General features: G+C 39.6%; 1 protein-coding gene across 1 annotated transcript; it reads right to left on the reverse strand.

Annotated features, from left to right (window-relative positions):
- Window positions 1-4,561: 4,561 nt before the first annotated feature.
- On the reverse strand, window positions 4,562-16,990 carry LOC121322521 (protein boule-like). Its single transcript, XM_041262629.1, has 11 exons — window positions 16,845-16,990; window positions 15,487-15,633; window positions 15,186-15,277; window positions 13,681-13,735; window positions 13,371-13,450; window positions 11,695-11,818; window positions 10,867-10,947; window positions 8,724-8,771; window positions 7,944-8,066; window positions 5,976-6,077; window positions 4,562-5,070 (listed from the first exon to the last, which is right to left on the reverse strand). The coding sequence occupies exons 1-11, from the start codon at window positions 16,860-16,862 to the stop codon at window positions 4,915-4,917; spliced, it is 1,026 nt and encodes a 341-aa protein (XP_041118563.1). The 5' UTR covers window positions 16,863-16,990; the 3' UTR covers window positions 4,562-4,914.
- Window positions 16,991-17,245: the final 255 nt, after the last annotated feature.

The raw sequence follows: 17,245 nt of genomic DNA on the forward strand, positions 1-17,245 counted from the left end.
TGTCTTCATGAGGACAGCATGTTGTTACCTGGCATGTGTGTCAGTGTGTGTGTCTGTTATCAACGAGCAAAGGCAGTTGTTAAGTCCAGTCCTGCTGACAGCGTGGTAACTGATACACTCTTATTGATTTTACAACTGATGGTGTTGACATGGCACAGCTGAAAACCTCAGAAATCTCGAGGATGAAATATATACCGCTGTGCATTTTATTTCTAAAGGACTTCTTATATCTCATGTTTGACAGCTGACAGCATGCCTTTTTATTCTACTTGTGCAAATGACAGGTGCTCTTTTAGTGTTCAGTTTAGTGTAAGTTTCAAAGCTTTTTAAATAAAACACAGCCAATATAAAGATTTGTGTAAAACCACAACTTTATTCTTCAGTCTCTTACAACACTATTTTCCCTTTATCCATATACAAAAACACGTACACAAACCTACTGCCTCAAATACAAACCTTTTAACTAAAGCACAGCGCTACTTAACTTAAAACGGCTTTTTTTGTTTTTAAATGTACTAAAGAACTATTTATTCGTTCCAGCTCATTCAAACCAGACTGACAAAGACCTTATACCTATCATCAGACCGGCATGACCCAGACAGGGCAGTCTGACTGGAAAGGCTCAGCATGAACTTTTCAGGCTGCTGATAAAACAGCTCTGCCAGGTTATTCAGCAAGACAGGTACAACATAACCCCTGATCAGCTGTCTATGCTGGCTCTCCTGAGCTGGTGAAGCAGACGCCTGTGTGAGTCACACTGCAATGCCCGGCAGTGCTGAGGCTGTGCAGGTGTGACTCCTCAGCTGGCTGCATCAGTCAACATGCCTACTTCCCTTTAGTGTGGAGGCCTGGCTCAACTCTACAAAGCTGATGCTGCAGATGACTCTTTCAGCCTCCTGCTCTGTAGCCTGGAGCTGTTGACAACTGTGAAGGGACGAGGGCAGTAGAATGTTTTCACTGGCTCTGAACGCTGGTGGGAAAAGGGTTCAGGAATCTGTATTAAAAGCACCTGCGATGTGCCTTAACGTTTCTATTCACAAAACTGCACATGCCTGTCCTTTGGTAATGCTTCCCTTAAACTCGGGGAACATCCGTAACATTTACAGGTGCAGGTTGCGTCTGCATTGTCAATGCCATGCACAGTCTGAGGGACAGTCACACACACTAACAGCCTTATCACATTGGTTGAATGCACTGCACTTATGCTACCCAACTTTTTACAATAGTGATACATCCTTATAGCTGGTTTGAAGTTTTGTGTTTGTGTAAGAAACTGTTGGAATGAACCCATCAGCCCCACCCTGCCAGTACTCAAACCTACTTATAAATGCCCTGTTAAAGGCAAACTGACTTGCAGTGGGGCAAGGGGGCGAGACCCTTTAGGCCTACACTCTTTAAATACTTCCACTGAATGATCCTGCTAAAAGTACACTACAGACTGGACCACTTGGACAAACAAGGCTGAAAAGCGCACAGCAGAGCTTGAACTTTTTCTGCTGAAGTACTATATTTACTACGACCCACAAAATAAGTTATAGTTGACTAAACATGGGTGAATGTGAATGTGACTTCTAGGCTTTTTAGCGTTCATTTTTAAACGGTTTGTTTGCTCCTGCACATGCTCCATACTCTCACACGAACTAGCAAATAAAATGATCCAATTCTCAAACAAAATACACATACCCTTAACATAAACCACACCCTTTTGAAACACATTAAATAAATACATATAAAAAAACATGTACAAGATTGTTGAAAGATGCATTTATGGACAGAGCACATGAAATGTATAAATGTAACAAGGCCTTGATAGCTGGCAGTATTTCTTGGGCTCCGAGCTGAGTGAAGCACACTGTGAAAAACATAATTCCTCACTTTAAACATATAACTGTATGACTGGTGCCTGCAGTAGCTCAGTGGGAAGCAGTGGGTTGGCATACTGAGCAGTATAAAAATATCATAAAATAGAAGTTTTCCTTTGTCTAGGTTAACAACAGGTCAGCTTTGTTCAGCTTTCCTTTCTGGGAAAGTGATTATATCAAAAATACAGCGCAGTACAGTACTACTCAAACCCTCCAGTACTCCTTGTCTGTCACAAATGTACTACAGAATCATAAAGACAACCCACATTGTTCTGACTTTGCCCATAAAAAAACAAATAAAACAGAGTTTCTAAAATAAACAATAAATGCCCTCAACTGAGAATCCCACACCTTGCGCTTTCTAAACGTTTCGTTTAGCAGTGAGCAATGTGTGGTAATAGAACTCTGTGCCCAAACCAGTCCTAAAATTAGACCCAACCTACACTCTATCCATTCAACACTGTACAAATACAAAAAGCAGTTATTTTATCAAGAAAAAAAGAACCTATTTAAAGGCTTTATTCATACATCTATCCTTTTTTACATTTTTAATTAAGACTTCCTGTTCTGGTGGTTTGCATTCCATTATACAGTACCAATTTCTTAAACAGCAAAGATCACTGAAATCTAAAATGACATGTTTCAAGTTTTTGAAAATAAAAAAGAAGTCAACCAGACAAACGTTTTGGCTAGTGTCTCATTAGTGTTCATGTGTTTTTCAAAACTAGAAAGTCCTCTGAAGTCTACTGACATACTTCAAACATTGAAAAACACTCTTTGTTGCAAGTAGTAAGTTTCTGAAAGTCCGGAAACGTTTGTCAGCTTTAATCCTTTGATGGGGAATAGATATTTACTACATTTTACTCCTGACATGCATATTTTACATCTTTGAAAATACATATATATAAACACATAGGGTTTAAAATCATTGTGAAAATGATTCCAACCGTACAGAACTGCATCCAATAAAAACAAGTCCTTTCAGAGCTCCTTGCTTTTCAAGAAAGGGGACCCCTCTTCAACGTTGAAGCTGCACCTGTTTACTAAGTGGAGTGGGACTGACGCCTCTCCTTCCATCACTTCTTTTAATATGTAGCTTCTACAGAATAGCAGTTTCGTATTTCTTTTTAAACTACCTGGCTTTCAAGGCAGCCAATCAATGCTTGTAAGACGTTTGTGCTCTTGTCAATGAACCAGCTGACACAATGAAGACTGATATGGCCAGAAAGCTTAGAGGGTAGTGTGCAAGGGGGTGTGTAACCACGATTGTGTTGTAAGGAGCTTGACAGCACTGCAGTCTGAAATGCTGTGCTTATACTGAAAGATTCTGTTTACACATAAAGGTATAGCAGTTACAAATAAAAAGGTGAATCTATTGCTAAGAAAGGAGTATTCATGCAATTTGGTTATGCCCTGTTGGCACACTACCCTGCAGATGGAAATCCATGTTGGTTTAGTAAAACATATGCAATGTTGTAAAGAAGGCAAGAGTAATGTCTACACCAGCCTTCACCACCAGACAGTGTAAAAAAGGGAATATAAGGTAGAATTCTTACAGGCACGCTAGATTACGAGGCAGTTCTCCTTGGGTCCCGACTGCAGCTCAGCGCACACAGGGATTACTGGGGCTCACTGGTACCAGGGGGCTAGGTAGGAGAGTTGTATTCACAGGCAGTGCAGGAAACAAATCTGGGAAAAAGTCTCCAAAACTGCTCTCAGAATTTTGTTGTACTCTCAAGAACTGTTTTCTAAACCAATCCAGTCTACCAGGTTTCTATGTCTGTATTTTTTTAAAAAACATTTTAACTGACCTGATTTGTACTCTTAAAGATCCAGTATCACAGTTTAACCTTCCTAGTGTTGCATATGAAGCCGCATATTTTTTATTTAGATCCAGAAACTATTTCCAGTCATCAACGTGCCACTTGAAATAACACACAATTGTTTTACATCTACAACTAATGACTGCAGGACCGAAGACTGACCTGCTTACAGCAATAGATGTAACCTGCCATTCAAATGCTGCCACCTTGTCGCTGGAGAATGACACTGGTTACAATCTCTGAATCATGCTTGGTATAAACATTTGCAATGTATGTATTAAGAGGTGTGTTTTCAAGATAAATCTAAAAGGATAAATCTAAGCAATATAAAAGATAACAGTTATTATAATGTTGTAGCCATTATCATAATACACTTTTTATTTAAAAAAAAGTTAAATGCTGTTGTTTTATTTTTTGCTGCCATAATATATAGAAAAAGTTGGTTGATTTTTTTTTTAAATAATTTACATTATTTATTATTCCTGAATGACAGTTAGGGACAGGGAAGGAGATGACAAACCAGCACTGTGGTTCTGACCTCATCTTACAACCACAGCGGCTACCGTCGTGATCCATGAAGACAGGAAACAGCACAACAAGGTCCAGTACATCTTACAGGTATTGTTATAACCTCTGTGAATGTCATACTGGCTCTTTAAGAGTTACATTCTCAAAAGCTCATTTCTCCTACAATTTTTTCAGAAAGGAAAAATGCACATAACTGAACTACACAAGACTACTGCAGTGGAAATTCAGTAAATGAGTACGAAAGAAAGCAGTACAGTGAAACATGTTAAACTGTGGTTATTGCAGTTCTCTCTATTCTAGTTGTACAGTGCACCTAACATGCCTTTAACAGAGCATTGTTGTGATGTTTTTAATAAAGTTTCATAAGCACAAATTTTGTTGTTGGTTTCTAGCACATTTTCATGGAAACAATGAAACATGACTTAACAATCACCAAAGGGAGTGACCAGCGCCTGGTACAGGCCGTTTTAAACAGGTTACTAAAGAGCATGCCTCTGTCACTCACCCCATACACTCGGATTCTGCAGCTGCTAACAGCAGGTGCCTTTATACACAGGTTTTGCTGAAGAGTGATGAGATTGCTACCTACACCTCCTTTTCTGTACCTCCTTCTCTGCAGTGTCTGAGCTCCCCTAACGGACCCCCTGACCAGTGGAACCCCAGTGTGCGTGGTGAAGGAGCAGCTCGGAGGCCCTCCCGCTCTAGTTGACAGAGTCAGTGCTGGCTGAGGGGGTGAGGATGGACTCTTCAGGCCGGTAGTCCCCGCAGCTGTGGTAGTGCGAGCTGCGGGTGAGGCGGGGCTTCAGCCCCATGGGAGACTGTGAGAACCCCCTGTGCATAGCGTGCAGACTCTGATCCTGCAGGGAGACACACTGCGTTAGACACAGTGAGTTAGTAACAGCCTTTTATACAGTAAGATGTTTAGTAAGGGTTCGCACCCATGCTGGAGGCTAGAACACAGCTCTAGTGTGTGCTGTGAGCTCTGCTAATGAGAACCGACTGAGGCAGTCTGCAGGAAGTAATTACTAAAAGCCATGGCAGCTAATTGCTTGTTTATTCACAACTTTCCATTCACCCACTCCATCTCTGCCTTATTAAAATATGTAATGTTATGGATAACTGAATATAGAAAAGTGTTTTTTTTTTGTTTTTTTTATGACATTACAATGCTACTCACCCTATGAGACATTTTTAAGAAGTATTTGATAGTAAATGTAATGAAAAAAGGGTGAAATCAACCTTCAGTCTCAGCACTCCCTCAGGAGAGACAGCACCATCTGCTGTACAAACTGCACCCCTGCATCTACTACTAGAGCATGTTATTTCTGACCAGATGGCACAACCACACACCCTTCCTGTTGTTGTCCGATGACTCAAGCATTTCCACACCTGCTGGTACCCCCTTGCACTTCTATGTAGCTTTTAAGAAAGCATGGTTTTCTTTCCTCCAACTTCTGAATAGATTTACTCAGGAGTGTCTGATTCTGTTTAATTTCCTAAACGTTTAAACTTTAAGAGTAAATAAAAAGTTTAAACACTTTGGGAATGTTGATAAGCACTCAGACAACTCCTAATGAGAAGCACTTCAATAGAGTTTAAAATAATGGATTATTATGTTTATTACTGCATGGTCTATAAATAGACACTGAATATTAAATAAATACCCTTGCATTATATAGTTATTATCTCATATATATTAAGTTCAAAATCTATATTTCACATGCATATTTGTGATCTCGTTTAAAGTAAATGCCCCCGTTACCATCACTGGTTCTTGCTGCAGGATGGGTGGTTGCGGCATGCAGACGGGGCTCTGTGTGAACACCTGGTGGTACGCTGGCTGCACCCCGTACTCCGGGAACGCCTGCAAACAAAACATTATCAATATCTCAGTGTAGCTGAACATCTCATACATGTCCGTTTTTAAGTGTTACTAAATATTTGAATTAAATACCCATTTAGTGTTTCAGCTGCAGAATTGTAAAAATGCACTTGCTTCTGCAACTGCCAGACCCGCAGTTTATGCGGCATATTGAAATCAATACAATATAGCCGACAATTTAGTCTGGGCTTTGTAATAAAATCAGTCAATGTGAAAGAACGGATTATATATTCCTGTCAAGTGCTGAGACAATAATGAAACTCATTCTACACATCAAACATTATTATTATTATTTATTTTATTAGCAGTTGTCACAAAATATACACACTGAATCCCAATACAGTGTGATATAGCTACGCTACTTTTTTCTCGTCTGCCTGTCCTCTGAATAGTTACCCCCAACAGCTCAAGCCGTGTGAGCCCCCCTGCACTCCACTACACCTCTCAAGCAGAACGAGTGTGCCACCCTAAGTGTGTACAGGTGTAAAAAAAAAAAGTGCTTATTCTAAGCTCTCTGCACAAGTCAGTGAACATCAGGACTGATGCTAAACGAGACTGTTGCATTTTACAACGCAACGAAGTACGGTGTGGATATACTGGATCAAATGGCATGGCTGTATTCTGTCAAAGCTGGTACTCGCAGGTGGCCTGTGGCTGTTTTTTATAATGTTTTGGCAGCCAGCAACGTTTTGGTTTTGTACAAGGAGCGCACCGGCAACACAATCACTCGGAGGGACTTCATTTTGCAGCTAGCCCTGGAGCTACGGCAGAAACATTTTGATAAGAGACACTAAAGCCGGCTGGCAAATGCCCCTCAATCTTCAGCCAGCGCTGCGCCCACTGGCACACGAAATAAAAGACAATGCCAGGATGCTAAATGCAATAAAAAGAGAACTTTTGATGTCTGCACACGTTGTGAAAAGGCAGTCTGTGGTAAATGCAATGGTACAGTTGAAAAGTGTGTTTTCTGCGTAGACTGTACTTAGAAAGCTGTAATAGAACTTTGAACAGACAGACAGAGCCTTTTGAACTCTGTTTCACTCAAAGCACTTTCACGTTGCACAACTTGTTATATTTTTGTCTTATGCTATTTTTATAACTAGTTATTTATGTTTTATAATTTTATATGTGAGTACAGCTTTCTACACTTGTTTACACAGTACAGTTGTTCATGTTTATGTGCTCTTGAAAATGTTCAATGTAAATACAGTGTTTCTGCTCTGAAAATGTTATGTATGATATTCCTAAATAAAAACATTAAGTTGTATCCGACTGTTTGCTTTTCATTTTCATATCAATGCCGTTATAAAATGGAGCCGCACATTTTGAGGGTGCGGCAGTTGCATGTAGTCTGAAATCTCGCAGGTCCTAGTGTTAACATACCTCTCTGGGCTTTACAATGCTTATCTATGCCTTCCCAAGCTTGCACTACACATTATTACACTTTGCTATGCTTTAACCATGGGAAACCCTTGAAAGTGGACTAGTGCAGTAACACACACTTGTAAGGAAAGATTATCAGTGCAAAACTTTGATTGAGCCTACTACTATCAGAGAAATAATGTTTCACTGCCTGGGAAAGATTAATTAATGGATCACTGCTTACATTCTGTTTATAACCAGATGCTACATCACTATGTCAAAATGGTAATGTTTCAGCAAGATGTGTGTAACTTTAGATTATAATATAATCAATAAAGGACACGTGGTCAATTCTGCTTAAATCCTTGTTGTATGTGCTCCTTCGCAAACAAATATATAAATAATTGAGTTTCTTTACACACTTTAGTAGGAACTTCAAAGAGATGCGAGAAGGGGTTTCTCACACACACAGCAGGGGGCTTTTACCTCAGGGACCGTGGCCTCCAGCATGGACAGGGTGGAGGGGGCACAGCCACCATCCTGCAGCAGCTCCTGGTACAGGATATCGGGGGCCTGCATATACAGAACAGGCACGGCCGGGGCTGGGGACTGAGAGACAATCAATCACTGCCATTCACTGCAGCATTCCTTACTAAACACTGCCATTCACTGCAGCATTCCTTACTAAACACTGCCATTCACTGCAGCATTCCTTACTAAACACTGCCATTCACTGCAGCATTCCTTACTAAACACTGCCATTCACTGCAGCATTCCTTACTAAACACTGCCATTCACTGCAGCATTCCTTACTAAACACTGCCATTCACTACAGCATTCCTTACTAAACACTGCCATTCACTGCAGCATTCCTTACTAAACACTGCCATTCACTGCAGCATTCCTTACTAAACACTGCCATTCACTGCAGCATTCCTTACTAAACACTGCCATTCACTACAGCATTCCTTACTAAACACTGCCATTCACTGCAGCATTCCTTACTAAACACTGCCATTCACTGCAGCATTCCTTACTAAACACTGCCATTCACTGCAGCATTCCTTACTAAACACTGCCATTTTACTGTGTTCAATGTGTACTACAGTATACAAGTTACATTAACTACTGTCAATTTGGAAATGTGACAATAACTACAGTAAGCGTAGTAAACACTGCATAATACTAAAAAGTGTATCTAGCTTATAACTAAAGTATAGTGGAGTGTACACTATGTACTGTAGTGTATTGACAGGGGCTCCATACCTGCGGTAGACTCCACTGCCACTGGCCTGGAAGACACTGGGAAGGAGCCTGGAGGATTTACAATAAACACAACGGCATTACCAGTGAGGTTTCCTTTTTCATGAAGTGAAATTTACACCACATTACAGGAAAAAAATCTCTCATGAGTAAAATCAACTCTGCTAACCCATCAACTTACATTAACTGAAGGAGAAACAGGTGTGTTATTTATTTATGCAACGGCTTCTTTTGCATTATATATTTGTGATACATAGGGCCCTATGAAATCTGTGTTGCAGAGAATGTGGACAGAATCGCGGAATTCAGAAAAAAAACCGGAATTATGCATCCGAGGACACAAAATCAGTTTAAACAAACAAAATATATATGCATATATTTTAAAAATGATACTGAAATAATACAGTGTTTGTATGACAAGAGGCTTCAAGAAACTCACATCATGAGAACGCATTCAAAAAATATTGCTGCACAGTCTCAGCCACCATACATGTCAGTGATTTTAACTGTAAAAAAGCGCTGCCTCTCGTGCCACTTCACTTGTTAGCTACCGTTATCGCTTGGGCAGTGCTTCATTTCTAAAGAAAGAGATGCCGGGCGCAAGCAATGACAATAATACTGACCTTAAAGAAGCACATATTCAAAATCATAACCCTTTTATTTGAAAGAGTATTGTACGTACTGGTGTTAGATGTTTACAATCACGTATTCTACATCATATACAAAGTAGTAGTGCGTGCAGAGAAATGAATTAAAGGCAACTGCAGGACAAATAATAATAAAAAAAACGACTACCTGTAAGTTACTCTGAGCAGATAGCACTGTAATGACTACTGCAGAATGTAGGGTCTAGTTGCTGCATTTTTTCTCCAAAGTTCTCAGGGACATATTACTAAGTGTCTTTTTATTAAATTTGAATAAATCAAAATATTTAGGGTTTTATTTACATTGTTTGTCATTAATTATTAATAAAAACATTAAATCTATTTTGAAATGTTACAGTTCAGTTTGTGTTGAAAAGAAACTACTAAAAAGGCATACATTTTGATTATTCTTTTTTTAAATTTACAATGTTCCTAGTTTGTTTCTCATTGGGCCAATTAGTACCCTTTTTTCTGAAAACTGTTTAGAAAGGGTTTTTTTGTCATATTTTTTCACGCATTTTCATTGCTGTCAATGTATCAAACACTTGAGGTTATAAAAAACAAACTAAGAAATTACAGATTTTTAAAACCGAAGAACTCGAAATCAGGAAAAAATAAATCCGAAAATTAAAATAATAATTTGGATTTCATAGGGCTCTAGATACAACCCTTGATACAGTCAATTCTTTTTTTCTTTAGCAGCTGTCAATTGATTTTTACTCCATTTTTCTCCAGCCAATTGTATAATATTAAGCTCAGCTCACACCTACCACCACCGCGCTGACTTGGGACGAACACACGCAGTCCTCTGAAACATGTGCTGTCAGACCTGCCATGCAGCCACCTCCGAGGTGCAGCGTCAGAAGACAACGCAGCTCTTGGCAGCATACAGGTAAGCCCGCAGGCACCTGACCAGTCTACAGGGGTTGCTGGTGCGTGGTGAGCTAAGGACACCCTGGCTGACCTAAGCCCTCCCCACCCTGCGACGCTTGGCCAATTTTGCGCCACCACCTAGGAGTCCACAGTTGGCAGTGGAATAGCCTGGACTTGAACTGGCAACCTCCAGGCTATAGGGAACATCCTGCACTCCACGTGGAATACCTTTACCCGGATGCACCACTCGGGAGCCCGCTAATACAGTCAATTCTGTTATATGAACGAATACAAACAATATTTAAATATTTGTCAGAGCACTAATTGACAACAAACAGGGTGAAATAAAAACACAAAGATGCAACAATGAATTATTGGTCGCTATTGTTTTGTTTTTGTTTTTGCAAGCCTCAATTAAATACTGATTGACTGATTAAATGTTCTGATGCTGTCTGTTGCCTCATGCCTTGTTACTAGCACATTAATGTTTTCAGTCTGATCTAAAAGCACATTTTTCTTTTGCTTCTTTCTAATAAAGTGAATCGATTATTACCTAGGAAATGGGTTGCTGATCTAAACCTTTAATAACCCTCTTCAGGAAAAAATCCGAACAAACCAAAGCTCCCTACCTGGTAATGACAAGCAGGCTGCTGTAATACTGTCTGAGCCTGGTGTGTGACCATGACGGGGGAGCTGGAGATGGAGCGGGGCTGAAACACAGTCAGACAGACAGAGGGACAGTCAGTACCACAGCTTTATACCCCTTCAACAAGTTTAGGAGTGGAGCATTTGCAGAGTAATTGTTCATTTTACCTATGCTTTTTCAATGCTTCAACTATGCTTTGCTGCATTTTGCTGATAGTAGCATAATGCAGAAAACGTCTTCAGGTGAAAACAATCCATGTTAATGTTACGAAATGTGAAACTAACAGAGAGTGCGGAAAAGACCTTGGGTCCTATTCTGAAGTAAGTGCAAAGGCATATTTGCAGAGAAGAATAAAATCATTTTAATGGTACAAAACAAGCAAGTGACAACTCCGGGTGATAATGTAAGTGCTTCATCCGCTACTTGTTTCTTGCTTATATTTATGGTTTATATCAGTGGTGCACTCGGTCCTGGAGGGCCGGTGTCCCTGCAGGTCTTTATTCCAGCTGCACCCTAAAGTACTTTGTTGGACCTTATTAGAAGCTTACTTGGTCCAATTAACTAATTTAGATTATGGTTAGAACAAAAACCAGGAGGGACATCGGTCCTCCATGACTCAGTTTATATGCATCACTGGTTTATATTGTTCAGTTCCTGATCTCTCTGATTGTATAACTTTGTTGTCAGGCTATGACCCTTACTGGTTTCTACTCATGGTAGTCCAATATTAATATTTTTTTATGTAATGTATGAATGAGCTCAGATTTGAACTCAGTATTGCCCTGATTAACTTTGCGGGCTGGGAACTTACAGGCCAGTGCTGTGGCACCGAGGTGATTTCAGGGGCGTGGAAGTATGCCACTCCGTTGTGGTAGGTGTAGGGGTACCCTGTGGAGGTGGTGAAGTACATGGTGGCCGGGGCAGGGGGGGTCACACTGGGGCTCGAGCTTGAGAAAGGGAATCCAGCATCTGTTACAGGGGCAGCAAAGACAAAAAACGAGCTGCATTAAACAGAGACAACGAGAGCACATCCCCTGTGACCAGTCATAATATTATACATATCATTTCATGTGTCTAAACAGAGTCATAATATTATACATATCACATCCCCAAAGACACATTTATATACACACATATTGTATTAGCAGCAGATAATGCTCTCATAGAATATATATATATCTGGGTTCTCCCCAGGCCTTTTCAGCCAGGTGGGCCACCCGGTGAAGTGGCTGTTGCCGCAAGGCTGAAAAAAAAAGATCCGCCTGTCTTGCTGATGCTACTTTGCCTTTAGCAATAAGGATTGATTGCGCTTCCAACAGACGAGATGACGTTGCTTGGTGAAAAAAAAAATCTTGGAACCACATGACTGCTGTGTTACGTCGTGACACACCATTTAACCAATCAGAGAGTTGAAGGGGCGGGTTTTGTGTGTTAAGCACTTCGAGGCTAAAACACTAAAATGACTGCTAAAAAAACAGCCGATTATTTTCAAAAGCAAAAATCGTGACAATGAATGCAGGGGGTCAAAATAAGCCGACGATCGGCACAATCCACCACCTAACACTATATATACACTATATCCTGCTATTTTATTAAGAATATTTAGATTACTTTTGGGTATTATCATTCAGTCCATTTTTTGTACTGTAAGGTGATATATAGTAAATAATAGCTATACATATGCACCAAAAAAAACAAGTATTCCTTTGTTGTGATATTGTAAAAATATGTACCCAGGTTCTTGTGAGAGATATTGGGGGTTCATGTATAGAGGCTGTAGGGGATATCAGCTGAACACTTGCTAGCTGATATACAAATGCTTAAGTGCAGCGGTGTGGGATTATTACACTCCGGTTTCATGCAGCAGTTATGATGGTGACCAAACGTGTGCGAGTACTGTTGTGTAAAAAAAAAAAAAAAAGGTTAAAATGAACAGTTGCATTAAAAAAATGTAGAACAGCGAAAAACAAAAATAGACATGAATTAACAAAAAACTTAACATAAAGAAAACAACTTAGATGAAGCAATAAGCTCAATAATGACGCTAAAAAGTGAAAATGTTATCTTTTTTTTATGAACTCCAATAAACATACTTTATCTTTCCCCAGTCAAATCGTAGAGTGTCTAAATATGCATGGTAGTTTAACATAATAAAAAACAGTCATGAAAAATGTAGAACATAAAAAAGAGCAACTAGACACAGTCAACGAAATACAACACATTATTCAAATTCTTTTGTCGTATTATATATTTAAGGTAAGGCAATTTTATTGTTCTGTTAAAAGTGCTGCTGGCTATGTTCTGCCGCCTGGCTGTACAGAATTCCTGGGGAGAACCCTGTATATAAAGATATTACACCCTCAGAGTCATAATATTATATACATATCACACCCCACATTATATGCATATTGCACTAAGAAACTTAAAAGGTTATACAAATGTTCACACGAGCAAACTTTGTCAATGTGTCTTTTTAGTTCTAAGTACGTACAGGGGATCCCCACTTGCTGTTTGCGGATGGCCTGGCCGACATTCAGCTTTTTATCTCTGAAGATGAGCTTATCAGCCTAGAGAGACAGACAGAGGGTGAGAGTGGAGTGAATGGAGAAAAACTAGCACACCATCAACCAAAAAATTCTTGTACTGAAACGCTTAGGAAACCTTCTCATTGACAGACATCAGCAATAAAAGACAACATGTTCTTTTCTGTTAACACTAGAACAAAAATACACACAGCAACAACAGCAGCAACTTCAAAGAACAAATTCTTAGCACCCCACTTCCAGCAAACTCATACCTCCTGCAGTATCTTCTGCACATCCTCTTGTGTCTCAAATGTCACAAATCCATACCTGTGGGGACAGACACAAGACAGGCTCTCTGTTAGTTTATGGCAGGGTTTGAAGTTACTGCCTAACTGTGATTGTATTTGGACTAAACAGGGTCCTTCTCTGACTAGGCACAGTACCACAAGTCTTGACATAGGAGACCTCACTCCTGTTCTTAATTACAAGACCTTGGTAACTTGAACCGACATATTCTTTCACCGATGGTTTAAAGTGCTGGCTGGTTTGTGCTCTGGTTGTATACATACTAACTACCAATTAATATGCTGTGTGTAGGGTGTCTCTTGATATCATAAGAGATGACATCTTTTGTAATTTCAGCGACAGGCCGGCAAAGCTGGCTGCCGAAATGTGCAAACTGATTTCTGTTGTAACATAGGTCACCCTGCACACAACTTGCTACAAATCACAAAAATGAAGTCTGTACTTATGCACTACTGTTAAACATAAGCAAGCACTGTTGTTTTTAAGTATGACAAATCCTTAACACAGCACAGTGAAGTACAGATCACAGTGAAGTGTACAGAGTGCTTGTACACAGATCAGTGAAGTGTACAGTGCTCTTGTACACAGATCAGTGAAGTGTACAGTACTCTTGTACACAGATCAGTGAAGTGTACAGTGCGCTTGTTCACAGATCAGTGAAGTATACAGTGCTCTTGAACACAGATCAGTGAAGTGTACAGTGCGCTTGTTCACAGATCAGTGAAGTATACAGTGCTCTTGAACACAGATCAGTGAAGTGTACAGTGCTCTTGTACACAGATCAGTGAAGTGTACAGTGCTCTTGAACACAGATCAGTGAAGTGTACAGTGCTCTTGTACACAGATCAGTGAAGTGTACAGTGCGCTTGTTCACAGATCAGTGAAGTGTACAGTGCTCTTGAACACAGATCAGTGAAGTGTACAGTGCTCTTGTACACAGATCAGTGAAGTGTACAGTGCGCTTGTTCACAGATCAGTGAAGTGTACAGTGCTCTTGAACACAGATCAGTGAAGTGTACAGTGCTCTTGTACACAGATCAGTGAAGTGTACAGTGCTCTTGTACACAGATCAGTGAAGTGTACAGTGCTCTTGTACACAGATCAGTGAAGTGTACAGTGCTCTTGTACACAGATCAGTGAAGTGTACAGTGCTCTTGAACACAGATCAGTGAAGTGTACAGTGCTCTTGTACACAGATCAGTGAAGTGTACAGTGCTCTTGTACACAGATCAGTGAAGTGTACAGTGCTCTTGTACACAGATCAGTGAAGTGTACAGTGCTCTTGTACACAGATCAGTGAAGTGTACAGTGCTCTTGAACACAGATCAGTGAAGTGTACAGTGCTCTTGAACACAGATCAGTGAAGTGTACAGTGCTCTTGTACACAGATCAGTGAAGTGTACAGTACTCTTGAACACAGATCAGTGAAGTGTACAGTGCTCTTGTACACAGATCAGTGAAGTGTACGCACCCTTTGGAGACTCCGGCCCTGTCGTTGACTATCTTCACCTCGTTCACCACCCCGTAATGAGAGAAGAACTTGCGCAGGTCGTTTTCATTGGTCTGGGGATCAACAGAGAGAGAGACCGAGAGAAAACACTGAGGAGCTTTCACCACAACGCAGGACACCCTCTGCCTCTGTCTTGTGAACAGCAGTCAAACCTGCCGCTCACAAAACAAACAAATAAACAATTTTCATGGGAAGGCCCTTGTACTCTACCCATTTGTGCCACCATTTTGAAATGTATTATACCAGCCACAGAGAAACTGACTTTGAAGTCGATGCCCCCCACGAAGATGCGATTGGGGATGACAATGCCATAGCGGGGGGCGCTGGGGGGGTTGCCGTGTTTCCCGGGGGTGGGGGACATGCCGTTCGGGGGGGACAGCGAGCTGGTCTGGGTCTGACTGCTCGTCTGCTGTGGATAGACAAAGACAACAAAATTCATGACAGAGTTTCATAACACACACACATAACCACACCACACTATAATGACAGGACTTCATCAACAGCACACATCCAGGACAGGACTTCCTCCCTAACTTCAAAATACTCAATGAGCGTTCTAAGGTAAAACTATTTCACCTTCATTTTTGTTTAAGCTAAGCATTCAAACAGATGCTGGTTAAGGGACTACTAAATTAATTATTAAATATGCCTGAAAACATAAATAAAAAACATTGGAATAAATGTGGGTTAAAAATACCCCCTAGTGTAATATAATAAACCAATTCGTACTGTATTCATCACCATCATTATGAAATTACGTTCTTAAATTCTCAGCATTGTTTTCACTGTTGATGCCACAGTTAATTACATATCATATGCCAGTCTTGAAAACAAAAATGCTTTTCTCACCCAACATTTTTTTTCAGTAAAATTGAAGTTTGTCAAAATACTATTCTGTGAGTTATAAACTCAAAATGTGAGAAATTTGAGTTTGATATCTCCTTTATTTTATACTGTATATTAATTCTGATCAAATTCCTTGAAAACAGTATCCATCCCCTTTTTTTTTATCAGTATCTCCTTCAGTATTAAAGAGTACTGTATTAGCATCGTAACCAAGGGTACTTGTAGTATTGAAACAATATAACCTGAGACAGTTACGCCTGTCACCACCTTTATTTAACCCGCTCTTGTCGATCAAAAGGAAAATCAATTCAGCTCAATGTTATTTTTTTTTTTTTTATTATAAAAATATTTTTTTAAAAAACCTACACATTTTAATAAATAATTGTTTTGGCGGCAAATGCGAAAGAAAAAAATAAAACACAATTTTAATATCGTCGAAAAAAAACGTATTTTTTTTTTTTTTTTTACTTTAAACTTCTGTCTGTAAAATACACATTAATTTCTGCTTATTCTATATAAACACCAATACATAATTACAATTAATCTGTTCAATATATAGTACAGTTACCACAATAAAACAATCATATATAATACAAAAAAAGTAATTACGTTTTTTTCAACATCGATCACTACGGTACCTACATAACATGTTTAGTTTACGACAGTAAGAAAAAACTACGTATTCTGTCATAAGACATATTTAAAATGTAAAATAGATCTATTTAAAAATTCACTCAGGACAGTAAAAATAAAATGTGTATATAAAATACTTACTGTAATTTCGTTTTCCATTACTGGAGCGACAAATGGGATGCCTAACTGTCTTAATATAAAAATAAATGAGTGAATTTAAGTTATTTCGTACTGGACCGGTGAGACTCTGTCTTCGACGACCTCCCTTCGCTCCCTGCAGTCTTCGGCTTGGTCTAACCCTGTGAAAAACAACACCGAGTTAGCAAACAGAACTAAATTATATACCAAAGTTAACAAACTAACCTTTAACCGGTAATTGAATACTATTTGTACAGCTCAAGGTTTTATTTTTAAATTTCAAATTTGAGATAATTTGTGTGAGATTTTTTTTTTTACACCACCTGCAAAAAGCCCCCAGTGGATAATCCCAGATATGAAGACTGTGGGTTTGGGCGGGAGGCGCAATTAGGACGATAAACGAG

The sequence above is a fragment of the Polyodon spathula genome, chromosome 10, assembly GCF_017654505.1.
Source record: "Polyodon spathula isolate WHYD16114869_AA chromosome 10, ASM1765450v1, whole genome shotgun sequence".
Lineage (NCBI taxonomy): Eukaryota > Metazoa > Chordata > Actinopteri > Acipenseriformes > Polyodontidae > Polyodon > Polyodon spathula.